Below are 21,288 nucleotides of genomic sequence, written 5' to 3'. Positions count from 1 at the left end.
CCTAGGCACAACACATCTAGCACATGTACCAATCGACAGTCACATCACAGGACATCACATGACAAATCACATTCAAAATCATTCCAAATCTCAGACCATCATTAATCGGCAACGTATTTAGCAATCGCATATAGATCTAGTCGGGACCTCATAGATGCTCGATTAACTAAGCCATATTGCAATCATGCCTATAGAGATTTATGAGACTGAAATGGTGCAGTCATTTCGTCTATCAATTCCTGCACTTAAACAAGTCAAGTACAAATCAATCAGTATCATTTTTATTATCGGGAATTCGAGTTCATAAAGTCATACAACAGATATTGTCAGCTCAGCAGTATCCTCGAAACCCAAAGGGACATCAATGACTCTATATCAAAATATCAGGGCAATCTGTTGACAAAGGAGCGGAGTGACTCCCCTCTTGTGCATACCCGCTGCACTAGATTCGGGCAGTGAACAGTCTCGCTAAGTGATCCGGCTTGACTGTTTTCTTCACTGGAATGAAATGAGCTTGCTTGCTAAATCTGTAAATAACAGTCCAGATACCATCGTGCCCACTCTGTGTCTTCGGGAGATAAAAAATGAAATCCATAGCAATTTTTCCTAGAGGCGGGTGGGAATGGGTAAAGGTTGTAACAATCCCTGTGCTTTATGCCTGTCAAACTTAACCTTCTGACATATCAATCAGCTGCGTACAAAATCGTCCACGTCCATCTTGAGTCTCGGCCAAAAGAAGTATCGCTCCACACCTTTCTAGGTGGTATCAATGCTGCGGTGACCCGTAAATGGTGGACAACGCCATTCAGTTAGAACCTTTTCCCTCAGTAACGCACAACATCGTTTTCTTCATCAAGTAGCCATCCCGAATGGAATATCCCGCCACTACCTCCCCATTCTGTATTCGATCAAATACTTCTGAAAAACCAGGATCTGTGGTGTACTGATCGACCATGTCCTCGAAGCTTCTATGATGAATCACGGAAATAACCAAGACCAATGGCTTCCAGGACAAAGCATCTGCCACCAAGTTCTTCTGTCCCTGCATGTGGACAATCTGGAAGTGAAACTGTGACAAGATGTTAGCCCACCGCATCTGCTTTTCTGATAGCTGCTTCTGTGACAAGAAGTAGCGTAAACTCTGATGGCGAGTGAAGACCGTAAAATCGGCTCTGAGTAGGTAATGTCACCACTGAGTAAGAGCATGGATAATCGCCAAAAGCTCTTTCTCATAAATCTGTGCTGTCAATTCCGGCCTTGAAAACAATTGGCTCTCATAGGTAGTGACATGGCCTTCTTGCATTAAGACCGCACCCGGACTACGACCATAAGCATCACAATATACTTCGAATGACTTTTGCAAATCCGACAGAGTCAAAACTGGTCTTCTAGTCAATTTCTCTTTCAAAGCCTGAAAGGCAGTCACCTCTGTGGGTACTAATGAACCGCCAGTAGTAAGAACATAAGCCCAAGAAGCTTCTAACTGCATGGACATTCTTCAAATTGGGCCAATCACGAATAGTCTCAATCTTGGCCGGGTCCATCTGCACTCCTGATGATGAGATGATGTGTCTCAAAAAGTGTATCTTTGATAAGAAAAATTCACTCTTCTTTGCATTGATCACCAACTTGTGATCTCGCAATGCCTGAAAGACCTGTAGCAGCTCCATCATTCGGTTAAAAGTCGCTGGAGCATTGGTAAGGCCAAAAGGCATCACCAAAAATTCATATAAACCGAAGCTCATCCGAAAAGCTGACTTGTAGACATCTCTCGGCGATTCGGATCTGATGATATCCGCTTTTCAAATCAATCTTGCTGAAACAAGAGGATCCCTGTAATCTGTCAAGAATATCATCGATCCTCGGAATCAAAAATCTGTTCTTGATGGTGATTTTGTTGAGAGCTCTATAATCAATGCACATTCTCCAAGATACGTCTTTCTTCAAAACAACAACACCGGAGAGTAGTAAAGTGAAGTACTCGGCTGGATAAGACCCTTTTCCAGGAGGTATTTCACTTGGTTCATAATCTCTTCATTCTGGGCTTGGCTCACTCGGTAGGGTGGCCGGTTCGGTGATGTGCTTCCAGGTATCAAATCAATAGTGTGATCCTCAGGACGAGATGGTGGCAACTGGCCTGGCACGCCCTCTGAAAAGCAATCGGCATGAGTGTGGAGAAAATCCTTGTGTTCTTTATCAAGTTCAGACATATTTGTCCTATGTTCGTCATTCAACTCTTTCAAAAAGATCGAGTAAACAAACAGACTGGATTTTATTAATTTCAAAACTACCGAATCCGATACAATAGGGACAGACTCGCCCTTTAATTTCACATCAAGTACAATTTTTCGGCCCTTTTCATTTGTCATTGTCGCTTTCTTCGCCCGATAATCGATCACGGCGTTGTTCTTATGGTACCAAGGGACTCCCATGAGGACATCACAACCTTCCAAGGGCATTACGTAGAAGTTTGCCAATGACATGTGTAATGGCCACGTCCTTGCCAGGTGCCGCTAGGACTGCCTCTGCTTGTGGTCCCATCCGATCGGGTGTAATCTCGAGCCGCACCGCCAATTCAGGTGAAATGAAGTTGGCCTTGGCTCCTCCATCAAAGAAAATCAGGGCTTCTTGATCTTTCACTCTACCCCAAGCTCGGCAAAGTTCTGTACTTTCATCAATCGTGCTTGGGTTAGTACCCATGCAATGTGGAACCAGTCCTGCTTTCATCTTGCCTTTTCGTCCACGTTCCTCAGCTGCTCTTGAACTCTCTGGCCTGTCTTTATTCTGTTCTTGCTGTGCCTTTTTAGGGCACTTTGCAGAGACGTGCCCATGTTCCCCGCATCCAAAACACTTCCCCTCTTTGATGTAGTTGGTCCTCTCCCGAAGAGTGAGCCGGGGTCGTGAATCCTTGTCTTTCTTTTCTTGGGGGCTCTTTTTCTTTCTACTTTCACTATTAGAAGTCTATTGGGTTCTCTGAGTCAAGATCTCATCAGTGGGGTAAGTCAGATTGCCTGAATGTATGGCAAAACCCCGTTTCACATGACCCATCAATTCTTGAATAGAATTTGTGTAGCAAGCTACAATGTCACTTTCACAGGACACACAGTTAGTACAGTTGGTCTGGTCAGGTTCACACTGGAGGGACTCTATGGGCTGGCAGTGACACGTGGCAGGAATATGGACAGTGGTATAGTGGACATCGTGGCCAGGTCAGCACCATCACTCAAGTTTGGAGATAGACTTAGGTGGCTGACATTTATGAGCCGTTGGTGGATCTTCTTCATATATGGTCCAACGTTATCGTCTAGAGTAGTGAGTCTATACACACAGCACGTCTACACCATCCCTGCACATTTAAGCCTCAACACCCCCATTGTACCTGTAAGTTCTGGGCTGGAGCTGAGTGTGCTGCCACGCCAGAGTCTGTATCGGTTCTTTGAGATAGTCGAGTCCTATGTTTTGGTCTGCTGTTGTGTCTATGTGTGATCAGTTGTTATCTTTTGTTCCTTTGTTTTCAGTTGTTTGAGTGAGATTGTCACGCATATAGCACTGAGGAGCACCCACTGTAGAGAGCACGACACACTATCCGCGCTACAGGTGCTCTCATTTTTGGCGATCATGGTGGGACCTCAATTGAAGTCTAACTCTCTGTTGAGATACAAATCGAGAAGCTAGCTGGTTTTTACCTAGCTTCGCCTACTTTGCCTTTCGCCTTGCAGCCTGCTGGTCTGGTCCTCTCTCGCCCTTGGTCCAACTGGTCTTTTCCTCTCTCGCCCGGGTCCAACCAGCTCTCGTCTTGGTCTAGGCCTTCCTCGTCCCTGGTCTAATCCTTCCTCGTCCCTGGTCTAGTCCTTCCTCGTCCCTAGTCCAGCCCGGGGCTCTAGTCACTTGCCCTGGTCTAGTTGAGTCTAGACCTGTGTTCAACCAGTGTAAGGTCTTCTTGTCCAAAGCTTGGTTGGGTTTGTGGTCGCTGCATGACACATACAAGGCGGTCATTAGAGCGTCAAAGCGCCCTACTCAGTCCTCTGAAGTACTACAACAGAAGACGACCCTTGGTACCTAGTAGAAGTCCACCAACCTCATCACCCATACCTCCACATACGGCATCAACCATTCCTCCATCCGGCTCCGCATCTTCCAGGTCACCTTCCCCTGTAAAGCTCTCTCCTATTTTGTTACAGCAGGCTATTGAGCAACGGGCTCCTGAGCAAGAGGCCATGGAGACGTTGACCAGTCTTTTGGCCAAGGTAAACATCAAGTTTCCTACTTTCAAGGGACTCTCCTCAGAAGATGCAGACGACCATGCAAGGAGGTTTGTATATCTCTGTAGAGGTCGTGGTCTTAATAGAGAAGATGCTTATTTGGTGCCGTTTCCATCAACATTGGATGGCTTAGTAGACAAGTGGTACAGTCAGTTTGCAGAGAACCATTTTGCAACTTGGGCAGCTTTACGACAACAGTTCTGTGTGGCATTCAAGCCAGGTGACTACCACGAAAAGGTTTTGGATGAGTTGGCCAACATGGTGCTCCAGCCAGAGGAGACTTTTGCAGAACTCATGACTAAAACCAAGTCTCTGGTTTCCAAGCTTCCTCAGCAGCCAGGGGAATTTATGGTTAAGAAGTGGGTGGAGAAGGCTCTTCCCAAAACTTCCCAGCAAAAACTCCGAGAGAGTCTCCGACCTGACGCCACCCTGGAGGAGTTTGTTGCGGCTGCCACTAGGATAGAGGGAGCTAGGAAGCTGTTCACCGACTCTCCTCAGGTAGAGACCCCCTCAGTGTCTTTAGAAAGTCCTGCTGATCCTTTAACTTCTTTACGTAGGGAACTGGAAGCCCTAAAGTGACAACGAGCTCTTCAAGAGGAGAGGTCCTTCTCTCTTAGACAGGAGAAGCCTCCACATCACGAGGCATTGGAACAGATCAAGCGCGAGCTAGAAGAGCTCAAGTCTCAGCAAGAGACTAATGCTACGGTTTGGTGTAGCTCATGCCGCTCTCCAGGGCACCCTCCACAGGAATGCCCCCTTCGGGTTTACTGCCACTTCTGTGAAAAGTCTGGACATGAGGACAAGGACTGTTACTACCTCAAGGGGTTGCGACAAATACAGCAAAGTCTTGGTCCTACTCTTCAACAAGGGTCAGCACCTGCATCCAACATGGTTTCTCCCTGTGGCCATCCACACCATATGCCACCTTTGCTGACAGCCCCTCCTATGCAAGGTATACAAAGTACTTTTCTGTCTCAGAGCTTTTATCTCCCTCATCACCTCAAAACTTCTATGCCTCCACCTCCAACTCCATGCACCAAGAGCAAGGACCACCTCGCCCTTCGACTCGCCCATTGAATCGGCCCATTTTGTGCTACAGATGCGGTGAATATGGTCATTACCAAAGCAAATGCCCTCTGCCCAAAGGGTCCCCTCCCTACCATCATTGCCCTGAAACGAAGGATCACTACAGTAAAGATTGTCCTAAAATTCGTGCATTCACGGCTTCGAATCCAAGTCAAAGCCAGAATGAGTTTACCTTTCCCAAGCTCAATCTGATAGCAGTTATCACCGTTCCTCAGCCGCCCCCTTCTACCCACGTGGTTACCCCTCAAAATAAGCTGCAATTGGTAGAGGAGCCAGCGGGTGTCCTCACTCGAGCCCGGAGAGCCGCTCTCGGTCTTAGCATTCCAACAAGTTCAACTCCCCCACACATTCTCAGAAAAGTGGATACCTTGCCTTCAGCTGTTGACAAGCCATCCCCCAGTGCAAAGAAAGGATCCAAATATTTGCTCTCCGATATTGATGAAGCTTTCTTGGAAGCAGTTTCCGATCTACAGAAGATAAAGGGACCAGAGAAACCACTGGTAGAACAAGAAAAGCTTATAGCAGGGACAGTGTTGAAGAACACCTTCCAACAAGTGTCCCTCTATGACATGCTACGGCTAGATGTGAGTTTTCGAAGTGACACCCTTGCTGTTATTCAGTCACTTTACCCCGGAGCAGGTCCTAGTGGCGGGCACCTCCCAGTGCAACCATCCGAGTCCTATATGATATCCCATTACGCTGCTCCCCTCACGGATTATAGAAGCCCTCGTCTCATCGTGTCCGTCTTGGGGCAGCAAGTTTCAGGAGTAATTGTGGATGGTGGATCTGACATCAATATGATGCCTGAGTTCACTATGATGGCTTTAGGCCTGCAGCCTACTCAACCTGCCCCCTTCACAGTAACATTGGCTAACCAGAGGACAGTATACCCTGTGGGCATAGTGGAAAAGGTGCCTCTACAGGTACAAGTTTTCACTTTTAGTTTGGATTTTGTTGTGGTTCGTCTTCCGCGGGTGGAGGGCGGATTTTCCTTGCTCATTGGCAGACCATGGCTGCGACACAGTAAAGCACTCCATGATTGGGGAAACGATGCCATGTGGATACATACTCCTGGCTCCCTGATGCAACCCATTTGGCTAGAAGGAGCCATGGATCCCGTCGTGCAACATAGTTCTTTGTCTCTAACAACCAGCCTTGAATTGGAACAGCCTACTCCACCTGATGGGTTAGACGAGGATCTGTTGGAGTGGTTGGAGGCTACCAAATCTATGCCTGTTATGGAGTCTCTATTCACTCTTTGCCTGAAGGTACACCCTCTTCCAATGTTTCCACAGTAACTATACCTAGTGAGCCACCTGAGCCAACTCAAAGGTTGAAGGTCATAGAAGCTACTCTTGATGTGCCCTTGGTGGAAGCCTTTGAATTTGGTGCGCGTATAAAGAATCATAGAAGCGGGAAGAAATCTCTCCTACAGGAGTTCACCCCCGCTCAACATCACCCCCATTGGTGTCTGCCTCTCCGACCAGAACAAAGCTCTCCTTTGTGTCTAGCGAACTCCCTTCACAAAGCTTCCTCAATACGTGACATAACAAAAACAATGTTGACTTCAAGCTTGATGAATTACCTGATCATGATATCTATCTAGTGGATAGCCATCTCTCCTCACTACCCCCTCCCTGCCTCCTCGCCCTTACTCACACCCCCTCTCGCCCCACCCTACCCACCCCTAGACCCCCTATCTACCCCTCGCCCCCCTATCTAACCCCTCGCCCCCTACCCACCCCTAGACTCCCTATCTACCCCTCGCCCCTACCCACCCTAGACCCCCCATCTACCCCTCTCCCCTACCCATCCCTCAACCCCCTACCCACCCCTCGCCCATACCCACCCCTAGACCCCTTATTCACCCCTAGACCCCCCTACCCCCCTCTAGACCCCCTATCTACCCCTCGCCCCTACCCACCCCTCGTCCCCCCTACCCACCCCTAGACCCCCTATCGACCCTCGCCCCCTACCCACCCCCTACCTAGGGCTCGTCCCCCACCCACCCCTCGTCCCCCCCTACTCACCCCCTACCTAGGCCTCGCCCCTACCCACCCCCTATCTAGCCTCCCCTCGCCCCTATCTAGCCTCCCTAGCCCCCTCGCCCCTATCTAGCCTTACCCACCCTTCCACTCTGCTCTGCCAGGGCTGCTATCTTTGGACGGCTGAGCCCACCATCCGACTTCCTACAGAGATAGCAAACAAGATCTTCTTAACAAAACCGACTCCGCTGAGCCCACCATCCGACTTGCTCTTTCGCCGACAGAGCAAGCGAGCCTTGCCGCAGAGGTAGAGTGATTGCACGCGACTTCTGTCATCTGCAAGATTCTCGGCACCCGACCTAGCAGAGGAGACCTGCGTGACCTTCTCTAGGCCCGCCTTCTCGCAGAGGTGGGCAAGATCCTGCACGTGCAGATACTCGGACGAGGCTACTACCAGATCGAGTTTGAGACCTCCGAGATGGCATCCAAGGTCATCGCCATGAGTCCACTGACCATCCGAGTAGCACATGCCCACTTTCGACAGTGGAGACATGGTTTCGACCCTGCTTCGGATGTTCTAGTAGAGGAGGCAGACATCCTCTATTTGCTTTCCGGGTTTGCGGAGGGAGTACTTACCACTCTTGTCCAGGATCGGCTCAGCCATTGGGCCTGTCCTAGAGACACCTCGCACGGCAGCCTCAGTAGCTGCCAAGGCGGCTGGCATTCCCTCAGTTCGCGTTTTGGTCAGAGACACTCACACGCTCCCGAAGGTTATCTTTCTGCCTCGGGTGAGTGGGGGTTGGTTTAGATAGAGTGTGGAGTATTTGGGCCTCTCGAACCAGTGCTTCATTTGTCAACAGATGGGCCATCTAGCGAAGGCCTGTCCACGCAGGAGGCCTCGACCTACACCACAACCTCAGCCCCAGATTGCAAGGGCTGGCCAACAGACACAGACACAGACAGCGCGCAGATGCAGAGCCACCCTCTGAGCCTGGGGCTCTAGCGGAGGAGGGATGGCAGCAGGCGAGTGGTAGACGACGTCAAGGGCCACAGCGTCAGCCTGGCACTCAGAGTGGTCCTTAGGTGCCTACTCAGCAGCAGTGGGTTCCCACGGGGAACCGGTTTGGTCCTCTTGTGCAGGATGAGGTCCCTGCTCCAGCCCCCGCCTCAGCTTCACCTTCGACAGCCCCTCCCCCCCCCCAGAGTTCCCCCCCTCTTCTTCTTCACCCTCCCCCCCGCCCTCTGCTCCCGCCGCCTCTTCCCCCCGCCCCTCTACCTTTGCCGTTCCCTCCCGCCCCTCTTCTCCACCGCTCCCCCCAGCTCCTTCTCCCCCCCTCCTGCTTCAGTTCCACAGTCGACCCAGGGGGCAGGGCCTTCTCCGGAGGCTAGGAGATCTCTTGGCAGCGCCTTTGCCACGAGTTGCTTTTCACCCTCCCCCCTGCCCTCTGCTCCCGCTGCCTCTTCCCCCCGCCCCTCTACCTCTGCCGTTCCCTCTCGCCCCTCTTCTCCACCGCTCCCCCCAGCTCCTTCTCCCCCCCTCCTGCTTCAGTTCCACATTCGACCCAGGGGGCAGGGCCTTCTCCGGCGGCTAGGAGATCTCTTGGCAGCACCTTTGCAACGAATCGCTTAGCGAGAGAGGGACAACCTTTCTTGCGACCCCCTCTGCAGGTACAGACATCTTCCCTTGCAGCTATCCCTCGGAGTCTGACGAGCATTGACATCCGGCGCCGATGGGACTTCTTCGACTACGGCTTCACTCGTTTTCGCGGCGATCCCTCAGCAAACCATGAGGCAGCCTGCTTCAGGGTCCACGTTTTGTTCCTTGCTGCTCGGGGGACAGAGGCCTTGGACTTAGCAGTTGGCTTCTCCTTCCCCCTTTGCGGCAAAGACCAGACAGAGTGGACTCTCGACTCAGTGTTGGGATGGTTGCACACTCAGGTTCTCGAGTTCTCTCACCACATGGGAGAACTAGAAGTTACAGACATGCTCCAGACTTTGTGGCCATTGGCCAAGTTTGCAGTGACACCTCCAGATTCAGCAGGATGTAGACACATGGTGGTTTACTTCTTTGCCGATACACAATGCTTGCCATGCTATGTATACATTCATGAGGACTCCTGGACAGAGGAGGTTGCTTTACGCACGGCTCGCTCTACTTGGGCTTGGGCCAGTCACTCGATGCAGTCACGCCTGTCTAGAGGACGCTTGGATGCGGATTACTCCCCATCCAAGCCAGCCTCGAAGATAGCCCGTCTAGCCGCTGCGGCAGCATCTGTTCTCTCTCGCTCCCCATGAGGATCGTCTCATGGAACGTGCAGGGACTAGGTGGGCCCCAGTTTCAGCGTCAACAGCTTCAGCGCTGCCTTGTGGGAGGAGAGATTGATCTCCTTATGCTTCAGGAGCACCATCTGTGTGAGAGCTGCATTAGACGTTGTGGTCAGCTCTTGCGTGGACGATATGATACTTTCTGGTCAGCTGCTTTTGGACCTGGAGGCATCCAGGGTGGGGTATGTATGACTATTGCGGACTCTTTGCAGCAGGCCATTGTGGGCAGAGGGATTATTGTGCCAGGCAGGGCTCAGTGGATTACTATGCAGGTTCAGGGTGGCCTACTGGGTTTCCTGAACATCTATGCGCCCAATGTGGCGAGTGCTCGCGCAGAGTTTTGGTCTCAGATAGTTGAGTCTCTGCCGCAGGCAGAACACTGGTGCATAGGAGGGGACTTCAACATGTTGGAGGACCCTTCTAACAGGATTGGTGGCAGTCATGCTACTGTACATGGAGTTGAGCTGGCAGCTTGGGAGAGGTTTTGTATGACTCTGAGGGTTTCGGATGCTTGGCAGCACACTGTTTTTGTGAGGCCCCCAGATAGCCTTGCCTTCTCTCGGTCGGACCGCAGATTGGGAGGAGTGAATCTATCGCGGATAGATCGCTTCTACACTAGTGACCATTTCAGTGACTTGGGAGGGACAGTGGGCATTCTGGGAGGGACCTCCTTCTCAGACCATGCACCAGTGATCCTCACAGTGGCGAGTGCTCGCGCAGAGTTTTGGTCTCAGATAGTTTCCTGAACATCTATGCGCCCGATGTGGCGAGTGCTCGCGCAGAGTTTTGGTCTCAGATAGTTGAGTCTCTGCCGCAGGCAGAACACTGGTGCATAGGAGGGGACTTCAACATGTTGGAGGACCCTTCTGACAGGATTGGTGGCAGTCATGCTACAGTACATGGAGTTGAGCTGGCAGCTTGGGAGAGGTTTTGTATGACTCTGAGGGTTTCGGATGCTTGGCAGCACATTGTTTTTGTGAGGCCCCCAGACAGCCTTGGCTTCTCTCGGTCGGACCGTAGAGTGGGAGGAGTGAATCTATCGCGGATAGATGGCTTCTACACTAGTGACCATTTCAGTGACTTGGGAGGGACAATGGGCATTCTGGCAGGGACCTCCTTCTCAGACCATGCACCAGTGATCCTCACAGTGGCAGACAGGCAGAGGAGTGGGAGCACGATGCTTCGCATCCCAGGGAGAGTCTTGTTGGACTCAACACTCAGAGAGCAGGTAGAGGCTCTTTGGACAGAGAGCTTGGACAGGCAGGAGTCTCCTGTGACAGAGTGGCCATAGGCCTAGCCCAGATTAGCCGCTTTTTTCTCTAGGAGTCTTTGGCTCACCGGGCTGCCGTGAGAGAGGAGGAGCAGCGTCTCAGACGGGGCATTGCTTCGCTACAGAGGATGCAGGAGCAGCATCCAGACAGTCCTTGGTTGGAGGAGCAATTACAGCAGGCTCGACAGGAGCTTGCTAGCACAGAGGAGAGGCGTCATGAGTTTTCTTTTCACCGACAGGCATCTCAGAGGACCCAGGTGGGTGATAGAGTGACTGGTGCTTTCTTTGAGGCAGTGGGACCTCGGCACTCGCATGCCAAGGTCAGTCAGTTAAGGAGGCCTGACGGGTCAGTTGCTTCTGAGCCCGAGGATATGCGTGCAATTGCTACTGACTTTTACCATGAGTTACTGTCTGCAGAGTCCCAATCAGCGCGTCAGGATGCATGCAGGGAGCAGGTTTGGGCACAGATGCCTTGTCTTGTGACTGAGGAGATGCGTCAGAGGCTTGAGCTGCCACTTCAACTTGAGGAGTTGCACACAGCTCTTAGGGCCCTCCCCCGTGGTAGTTGTCCAGGTGAGGATGGGTTGACTCCCAGTTTTTTCTTGGAATACTGGGACCTGCTTGGCCCAAATCTCTGTAGTGCTTTTCAGTACATTTTGCACACAGGAGTGATGCCTGACATCATGAGTGAGGGCCTGATCTACCTCATTCCCAAGGAGGGTGGCTCCTTGGATGAGATTCGACAGTGGCGCCCCATCACCATCCTCAACTCAGCCTACAAAATTCTTGCCAAGGCTCTGAGTTTGAGGATTCAGCCACTTTTAGAGATCCTTATACATGGGACTCAGCCAGGTAGAGAGGCTGATTAGGAATTTCCTTTGGTCAGGACGTGACACTCAGATAGCCCGAGCCAAGGTGGCTTGGCAGGTCATCACTCTTCCTTGTTCACAGGGAGGGCTTGGGATCATTGATCCAACACAGCACAGCACAGCACAGCCCTTCTTGGGAAGTTCATCGTCAGAGGACTTCTTCCAGGTGAGGAGCCCTGGAAGGAGTTCTTGCTATAGCGGCTTCGTGCTAGGGTGCCTCAGGCAGGAGGCCCCTGGCAACCTTCGACCAGATGGATCTTCACAAAGATGCGCAGAGTTGGTTTGAGCAAGAGATTGGAGGACCGTTTCGCTGTGAGCTTGCTTTGCTCTTGGGAGCTCTTGCGGCGTGGCTTGGAGCAGAGACAGCTTACGTGCACGGAGGAGCGCCTACGGCAGCCCCTCGTCTGGAACCCTATGGTTAGCACTCAGAGAGGCCACTTGGTTGGCAGTCGGCCTCATGTTTCCTAGGGTCCCATGGCAGTGGGTCCAGCGCGCTCTCTAGGTGACGGGCTAGAGTTCACAGGTTTGTCCGAGGAGGTGCAGGGTCTTCAGCTACAGGGCATGAGAGGGGTGCAGAGCATGTGCCAGGACATCTCAGAGTCAGTTCCAGCTGAGTGGCTCAGGCCTCTCGAGCCAGTAGCACCCCGGTGGATGGGAGCCTTCACACGACTGGAGGTTCTCATCTCAGTCAGGGCCTGCTGAGAGACTGTTCCATCCCTTTTCTTCGAGCTACAGGGTGGGGGACGACTTCAACAAGTTTCAGTAGAGGCCCCGCAGGTAGGAGAGTGCTGTTTTCAGAGGATCCGAGTAGTGGGCATCTGTGGGAGGACTTGTGTCATCGATCTTGACCCAGTAGCTCTTGAGACTGGACACTGGAGGCTGTGGGCTTGGGAGAGTTGTCCACTGGCACGAGTACAATGGGATCCTGGTGAGTGGCTATGGAGGGACTCTTTCTCTTCTGCAGACCATCCAAGAGTCCCGTTCTTTCAGTACACCGTTCGTCTGGGGCGTCATATACTAGCAGCACAGAGAGAGGCCCGCCCCGCTGCAGCACCTCATTGGCAGGAGGAGGGCCTCACAGCTGAGTTCTTGACAGCATTTTGGGAGAGGTTGTGGGACTCCAGACAGCCGAGGCGAGTCACCTTGTTTCAGTGGCTGGTCATACACAAAGCTACAGCAGTTGGCAGTTGGCTAGTGCATAGTGGTCTCTCGGCCGCATGTGCAGCTTGTGACCATCTTGTGGAGAGTCAGCGTCATTGTCTTTGGGACTGTCCCTCGGCCCAGCAGGTGTGGCTACGAGTTCTTCGGCTGATGCCTGCTCTCTCCACGGCTCGGCAGTACACTTGGGGAGCAGCAGCTTGGTCCACCCTCACGGGCCCGACACTTCAGTTTGAGCTATCCTCCACCAGCAGGATGAGGCGACCTACACTTCAGCCTGCTACTACAGAGCTTACTCCACAGGAGTGGTGCAGCGAGAGAGAGGAGTGCTGGGAGCTTATCAGTGGCCTGACACTCTGGTTCATCTGGCGGGCCTGTTGTTTCCGCATCTTTGAGGCTCGCCATGTGCCACCAGCAGAGATGATACGCGATTTTTGGCTAGAGTTGATCCACACTCTCAGAGGACAGCTGGAGGGACTACAGGGCAGCTCCGACCGCATGCGGGAGCGCAGAGAGGCTTTCCTACGACTCTGGCGTCTTGGGCCCTTCTACACCATGGTCCAAGGTGTACTACGATGGCACTACCGACCACCTGTGTGGCTTTTCCCTCCCCCCATTTCTTGATCTAGCCCCATTGTACATTTGCTGTTTTTTTTTCATTGGGAGAGTCTCCCACCATGGTTGTTGTAGCCCTCTCTTGAAGAGGTGGTTGTAGCCCTATGGGCAGTTTCAGTAACTAATAGAAGGATCTTTTTCTTGGAAAAAAAAAGAGGTAGCCCTTCGAATCTTGGAGTGCTCTGAGTAATGCCCTCTAGAGAAAGCTATGTCAAACTGCTGTATGAAGGCCAAAGCCCTCGAAGCATCTCGGAATCCAGAAAAAGTGTCAAACTTGATTAATTGTCCACCTTCTTTAAATTCTCTAACTTTCTTGCTTTTATCTTCGAGGAAGTCATACCGGTTGGCTTTATAGAAATGCTTCTTCTTGCTCTTTGACACACTAGTGACACCCACACCGACTTATGCAGCTCTTATTTGGACACCAGGTTTATGCACTCTATCATGGAGCAGACTAGAGAGGCACCTGATTTTGTTGCTATCACGTATGATCCGTAGCAAACCATCTTGGCCACATGAAATATTGAGAGCCGAGTTTGATGTATTACACATGGGAGTGGAATTCTAGATCGTATCCTTTCTCCATCAAGTCAAGGAGATTGTACCAGGTAGACACAATTGGCAATGTGAGATGATTGGAGGGTATGGTATGCATTAGTGACAGGCTGGGTACAGGAGTATGCTTACACCATGCATAAGAGTACCGATCACCCACATCCATGCAATGTAGAGGGTACCACTTGGAGGCGCTCCGAGTCCTCCTTCAACCGGCGGGCCAACAGCGAACCTTGCAATCAAAGGGCTCTACATCGAGATGTGTTTGCTGGTTTTCTTGGAGGTGCAAAGGTTGCTCAACCTGGCAAGTCCCAGGTAGAGGCTAATGCACCGATCTGCTTTTATTTTGTTTCTTGGTTTGCCTTTTGGTTTTTGGTTTGTTGGTTTCTTTCTGCTTGCATTTTCTTGCTTGGGTTAGCTTTGTCTGTGTATGTGTGTGTGTTGAGCTTGGTTTGTTTTCCTCATGCTCTTGAAACTGACTTTTGAGTAGGTAAGTGTGTGTGTGTGTGGGTAGATGTGAAGTCTGTTTTTAGAGCATGTTTTTTTGTTTGATTTCATTATTTCCTTTCATTGTATTCCTTGATTTCTTGTGTTCTCTACCTTGGGTTGCGGCTTGCTGCACCGATCTACTCTTTCTACTGGATCTACAGCAAGGTCTCTACATGCCTCCTTCATTATCTGCTTGGAGTTCTCTCCCCAACTCTGGTTTCCCGGAGCCACCTTCAGCGGATTGATCTCTACACTGGCTGACAGCTCCTTGTCTGCTCCAGTGCCGCGCATTACTACTCACTTTCTGGTATCCTCCTGTAGTCTCTTGGTGATGTCCGCCTTTCTTCTCCCTCATCTTCATCATCGACTTCTCCCTTTTGTTTATCCATCACCTTTTGCTACCAAATGATTCTAGTTGGTGGGCCTATGAGTGACATCGAGATCTCAGAGTCTCCTTGTCCGTTTCACCGCTCGTGGTTCAGGTCTTTGATCTACAATTGGAGAGTGAGCTTTTGGTGGAAGTGCTTATCTTTCAGAGGTTGCTATCATCCTCCTCCCATATAGCTTTCTAGGGCATTTTCACTCTCTTAAGGAGAGGTTTTCCCCCTGGCTCTCAATTTCTACAGTTTGCCCATGTGGCTAGTTTTATCGAGTTTTTATTGTTTTCCGAATGTTGCCTTTGGGCCTGCTTTGTAACAGTTTATGTACTTGCCCTGAGAATTGACACCATTTGGGTGTTCTGAGGGGTTTTCAAGTAGTACAAATGAGCCTTCTTTTGCGCGCGCCGCGCACGAGAGAGAGAGAGAGTGTGAGAGTTTTTATGTCTTCTAAAGGCCAAAATCTGCCTATGAGACAAATCAAAGTACATGGGGTGGATGTCCTCTGTGTATCCATGGAAGGACAAAAGGTGCAAAATAAACAAAATATTGTCAAGGAGTCGGGGGGATGTGGGGGGTGACACATGGTAAGGGGGGGGGGGGGGGGGGATGGAGCTCTACTAGGGAGAGGCAATTCTTTATGTGCAAGGTAATGTACAAGCATGAGAATGCAACCCAAGGCCAAAATCTGGGTGTAGTACATAATGCATGGTCAGGTATGGGGTGAAGAGCCCGTGTTGTATGGCACTGGGGCCAGGGGAGATCTATGTAAATTAGCATAACTCTTTTGCCTGTCAATTGCTCTTTTAAGGTTCTCCCTTATTATTTTGATTTAGCGATCCATTTCTTCTCCCTTATTATTTTGATTTGGTGATCCATTTCTTCAAGTGTATTCTTTGTTGTAGGCACTAGAAGACTTGGATCGGCCATTCTGAGAGGAATGATACAGTCTTGTCCAGCTAAGGCCCGAGTGTGTCGCTCTGCTCGGGCTATATAGTAGCATGTACAAGTGACAACACGAATGGGGGCATTCCTTTGTACAAGTTAAGAGTATTTGGTAAAAGTACTCTCATCCTTAGTAAAAGTTAGAGCATCTTGGAATGCTTCTTGTGCTTTGTGTTGTTATTGTTGTGCCTGTTGTGCGAACCATCCACAATAGCTCTCCAATAACAATCATACATGCTCTTGCTTTTGGAGCTAGACATGAGGGCTGATAAATGATGTAAGTCTGAACTCTGCCCTTGCTGTATATGTGCTAAGATGATTGAACTCTTCCCTTGCTGCATATGTGCTAAGATGATTGCCAGAGCTACTAAATTCTTAGAGCTAGCAAGCAGAAGTTTTCAAGCACGGTTAGAACAAGTTTGTTGAAGATTTGTTAATAGAACTCTATGCTCTTTGTAGGCCTTCAAATCCCATTCAGTATCTAGCAGCTTTTTTATTGAAGAACGATCCTTATCCTCAGCCTCAACCAATAGAAGTTCACTTCATTCAAGGAGGTGAAGTGGCTCCAGTAGTTGAAGATCAACAAGCGACGCTCAATCAAGAGAGTAAATCGGATCAGCAAAGCAAATCCAAAGGTGATCAACAGCAGAACAAGCTGGATCAGCAGTCTAAAGCCAAGCCACCGCTGAAAGCTTGACATATACATAAATTGAGAGTGGTCTTCCTTGACTAAATTAAATGGTCTTTAACTTGAATCTAGTGAACTCAGCATTTTGGACATGCTTGAGCTGAAAGAAATCTGCAAGCATGCTTTTTCTTGGTTTGTTTATTGGGTCTTGAAGTCAAGGTGAACTTGAAATTTTGGCCAGGGCGGTCACTCATCAAAAGTTCTCTACATAACGCGCGTTAAAGCGATTATTGACAATACCCCTACTTTCCTCTAATATATACATGAAGTATACTTTTACGGAATATGTATAATTGTCTCCGGGTAACCCACATGAGATGGCACACGTTTGGAAAAGAGAGTGCCAACATGTATAATCGTCTCCGGGTAACCCACATGAGATGGCACACATTTGGAAAAGGGAGTGCCTTGGTTCTTTTTGTACCTCTTCTTTCATTACACAGTGCTCTATATGTATTCTTAAAACCCTCACCGCCCTCTAATGCATACTTTATGTATACTTTTATGAAATATGTATAATATCTCGGGGTAACCCACATGATATGGTACACGTTTGGAAAAGAGACTCCCTCGTGTTCTTTTGATACCTCCTTTTCATAACATGGTGCACTATATGTTTACTTTATGTTTACTTTTGGAGTACATATAATCCTACATGGTTAACCCACATGATATGGTACTAGTTTAGAAAAGAGACTCCCTTGGGTTTTTTTGTACCTCTTCTTTCATTACATGGTGCACTATATGTATTCTTAGCATTCGCTATTATAGCTTGTTTAGTGTTAAAGTTCAACGATAGAATAGTCATAGACCGAGTGCATGCCTACATAATTAAGAAAGCCATAATGAAAATGGTCATGCCAAATGTTGGACCCATACTCTCTTAAGGTGTAAATACTCTTTGAAAGCTTTGCTTTGATCCAAAAATAGTCATAGGTTGAGTGCATGCCTACATGATTAAGAAAGCCATAATGAAAATGGTCATGCCAAATGTTGGACCCATACTCTCTTAAGATGTAAATACTCTTTGAAAGCTTTGCTTTGATCCAAAAATAGTTTTTTCAACCAAATATATCCAATTTCCCATCTTGCCTAGCTTTCCTCACATCAACAGCAGAAGAGACAAATACTATGAAATGTTACCCACAAGCCCTTAAGAATTAAGAAGGCATTTTGTAATAGTCAACCACAATGTTGAGTGCTTGTACACCTTTACAATGGTCTAATCTCTCATCATTTATGGTTTGCTTTATAGATATTCGAGCAGTTCACCAACTCATCTGGAAATGTGTGGTGACAAGAGCATGAATATTCATGCTAATAGAGATAAGAACACATTAATTAGTATCAAATATTTACACATTTTAAATCACTCAAGCAATTGGAATTATAAATATTTTTGAACTTACAAATTCATTCTTTGTAGTCCTAAAAGCAAAGCAATCTGTGACATTTGAAGGGTCATTGAGAGTACATAGAACCCTACAATGATTCTCTTTGATTGTTAAGAACTTTGATGTGGTTGCCGTCTAGGTGAGGATTCTATGGTTGCCTTATTTGACAAATCTTTGACAAAATTTTGAGGATTCTATGGTTGCGTACATCATCTTATTTGACAAATCTTTGACAAAATTTTGAGATTTGATTATTAAACCCAAAAAAAACAATAGGATAGCATCTTTCAATAGAGCTAGAAAAGGTAATACATATGAGTAGTATAAGTGTATGTGAGTTCAAGCTCACTCCAATCAAGCTCTTAGAATCTAGGGCTGACCCCTCTTTTTAGGACTCCATGTGTCTCCTAGTACACATCACATGTCCTTTGGTACACTTGAACTAGGCACATGATAACGAGCATGATAATCACACACCTCTGTCAAAATTGAGATCCACGAGGACAAGTAGTGATAAACACAAAAGCACGTGGACAAGAAGTGATAAACACAAAAGCATAAAATATATTCCAAATCTTACGTAACCTAACAATTTTTCCCTTGGAGTTTCGACTATAACAAGTAAAACAATGAGAAAAATACATTCCAATCTTGGAGCAAAATAATATCCCCATTTTAGGATAACTAAAGCATCTCTAATCTAAGAGACAAATTGCACATCTCTAATTCAAGAGACAGACTGCAACGTACCTTGCCTTGAACAATTGTATGCAAGATTGAGACCATGCTACTCCAATCAATCTCCAACAAGAATACATGGCAAGAATTAAGGGCTAAATAAAGTTAACAAATGTTAGATGCAACTACAATGCTCTTTGCGTTGATGGTTGATCTTTCATCTACTTCTTTTCTTCACATTATTGTAGGTAATTAATAATATCTTGTATATTGGGTGTTGTGTCTTTTCATTTAATGATAGTGAAAATGTGGTCAAAACTAAATGATAAAGCACCCAGTAGAAGAACAATCTTGTCCTCTTCAAGCACATCACATTTCACATATGTGAGTTTTGTGGTCATGCTCTTGAGGCGGTTGGCAAGACTAGCTATGTCTTTCCCACAATCTAATTTTTACTTTTTTGTAAAATTCCTTTTTATGGCTTACTTTACTCTTCTTTCTTCTAACCCAAATTATTTTCAAATATCTCCAATGCTTAAGGATATATCACATTCATCTATGAAGTGTACATAATTGTCATGCAAGGATGTGATAATGACTTGCTTTCTATTGTGGTAAAGCACCCTTAGAAAGCAATAGATTTCTTGAAAATGCCCTTGGAAAAAGGGAATGCTAAGGCCCAAGGTGTGAGGGCCCTCTTATAAGGAAAACACTATTGCCCTCAACTCAAAAAGTAATGACTGTGTGAAGCCCTATGTCTGGACCTATCTTATAAATATGGTATATTGGACACATTTTGAAGTTGAGTGTAAGACAAGAAAGAGCCACTAGCTTGAGGGAACTGGCTCTATCAAATCCAATCTGTTTATTTAACTAACTGATTGTAAATGAAACCTACTTGCTTCCCCCCAAAATTAAAGAGGGACTTTCAGCCCACAACTCTCACACACCAAATAAAGGGGCTAGCCATAAGGCCCTCGTGGCCTCCTTGTGTGCAGAGGGCAAAAAAGAATACATTAACCTTCTATTAACAGGGATTCACACAAAGGGTACACACACTCAAATTTTGAATCTGCTTAGGGATGCTAATCAAGTCCAAATTGGAAGATTAGGCATTTATCTTGAAGCCTACAATACGGGCAATGCGATCAAGCATTTACACACAAGAAATGGCTTGAAATTGAAAATTTTATTATGCAAAGGAATTGATGGAAAATTGCACAAAGGAGAAGCAAAAAAGTATAATATACTCAACCTATTTCAATTTTGATTATTTCCAAAGGATGTTTGGGTATGAGCACACTCAGTTTCACCTATTGATGCAAGTAGTTAGTGCATAAGATGATGATTTCATTCTATTTGACATGTATGGATGCACACACACAAAATGAAACCTATTCTTCTCTTAATCTAAATCCTAATCACCCACCCAAGGCACTTAGCGTCACTAGGTATATAAACCAATGTGCATAATCACAATTAGGGATTATGCTATACATTAAGAGTCATGACCACTAGTGGTAACTGACTAGAGATTAATGAACTAAGAGAGACTCGTCCTCTTCAATCTCTAATACCACTTGAAAGCTATGGTGAGAAGAGAAAAAATACATTTTTTACTTAAGGATAATAAATATTAGCATCTAATTATACAGTTAATCAAAGCGTGCACTAAGAGAAAGAATGGACACAAAGTAGATTATTGAACTAGAACGAGACTACAGGATAGCACCCTCAAAGAATGCAAGAGAAGGGAGTACAAATGAGTAGTAAGAGTGCATGTGAGTCCAAGATCACTCCAAATCAAGCTCCTAGAATCTAAGGTCAACCCCTCTTTGTAGGACTTCATGTGAGGGACAACCTATCTCCTAGTCCACATCACCTACCTGCTAGTACACCTAGGACTAGCAAAGGCACATGATAGTTATGTGATCCTTGAGAGTTGAGATCCAAGTAGACAACTAGTAGTACACATCAAGAAGCACAAACCATAGGCCAAATCCCACATAACCTAACAACAAATATTTTTATACTATTACACACCCATTTTTTTTAAAATACGAACCTTGAGATACGAACCCTTTTACCAAATCCACATGGATAAAATATTATTGCAAAATTTTGGCAATATTTTGCATGTAAGTTCTCCATATTCTAATTCTCTTAATTGCATCATTCCATCTCACATAAAATCCTCATGTGAGGTTTAAGGTATACTTATCTCATTGTATATGTTGCCCAAAATCTATAGAAACCAATGACCTACTCAGCAAATGAATTAAGATTATTCGTAAATCCAATGTCAATTTGTTCCAAGAACCTACACAAAAACGGCCAAATAGTCATCTATCTTGCAAACATGGTAACCATGCCTAAATATAAAAAAAGAGTATCTCATCTATCACAAAAAAGGGAAATTTTTTGAGACAGAGGGGACTAACACATGCAACTCACCACCGAACCATGGCCTATATAGGCCCTTGGCCATGGTATTTATAGGACCCCATTTACTGTGTATGAAAAGCTACAAGCCACCAAATATTCTGTAAGACAAGGGAAACTAGAACCTGAGAGTCCACCACCCAACCACCC

General features: G+C 47.4%; 1 protein-coding gene across 3 annotated transcripts in view; it reads left to right on the top strand.

Annotated features, from left to right (window-relative positions):
* Nucleotides 1–17,206, top strand: part of LOC147427500 (uncharacterized) — a 92,214-nt gene extending 75,008 nt beyond the window's left edge. For 2 of the 3 annotated variants that reach the window (XM_086496901.1, XM_086496900.1), the window contains one exon: nucleotides 16,396–17,206. In XM_086496901.1, coding sequence (XP_086353027.1) covers nucleotides 16,396–16,633 — 238 coding nt within the window. In that variant the 3' untranslated portion in view covers nucleotides 16,634–17,206. Of the gene's footprint in view, nucleotides 1–15,896; nucleotides 16,049–16,395 lie in introns of all 3 variants that reach the window. The other variant, XR_015185977.1, reaches the window with a different exon arrangement.
* Nucleotides 17,207–21,288: the final 4,082 nt, after the last annotated feature.

Source organism: Adiantum capillus-veneris, chromosome 23 (genome assembly GCF_014529385.1).
Source record: "Adiantum capillus-veneris isolate H3 chromosome 23, ASM1452938v2, whole genome shotgun sequence".
NCBI classification, from domain to species: domain Eukaryota; kingdom Viridiplantae; phylum Streptophyta; class Polypodiopsida; order Polypodiales; family Pteridaceae; genus Adiantum; species Adiantum capillus-veneris.
This window is presented reverse-complemented; position numbering and strand designations above follow the sequence as displayed.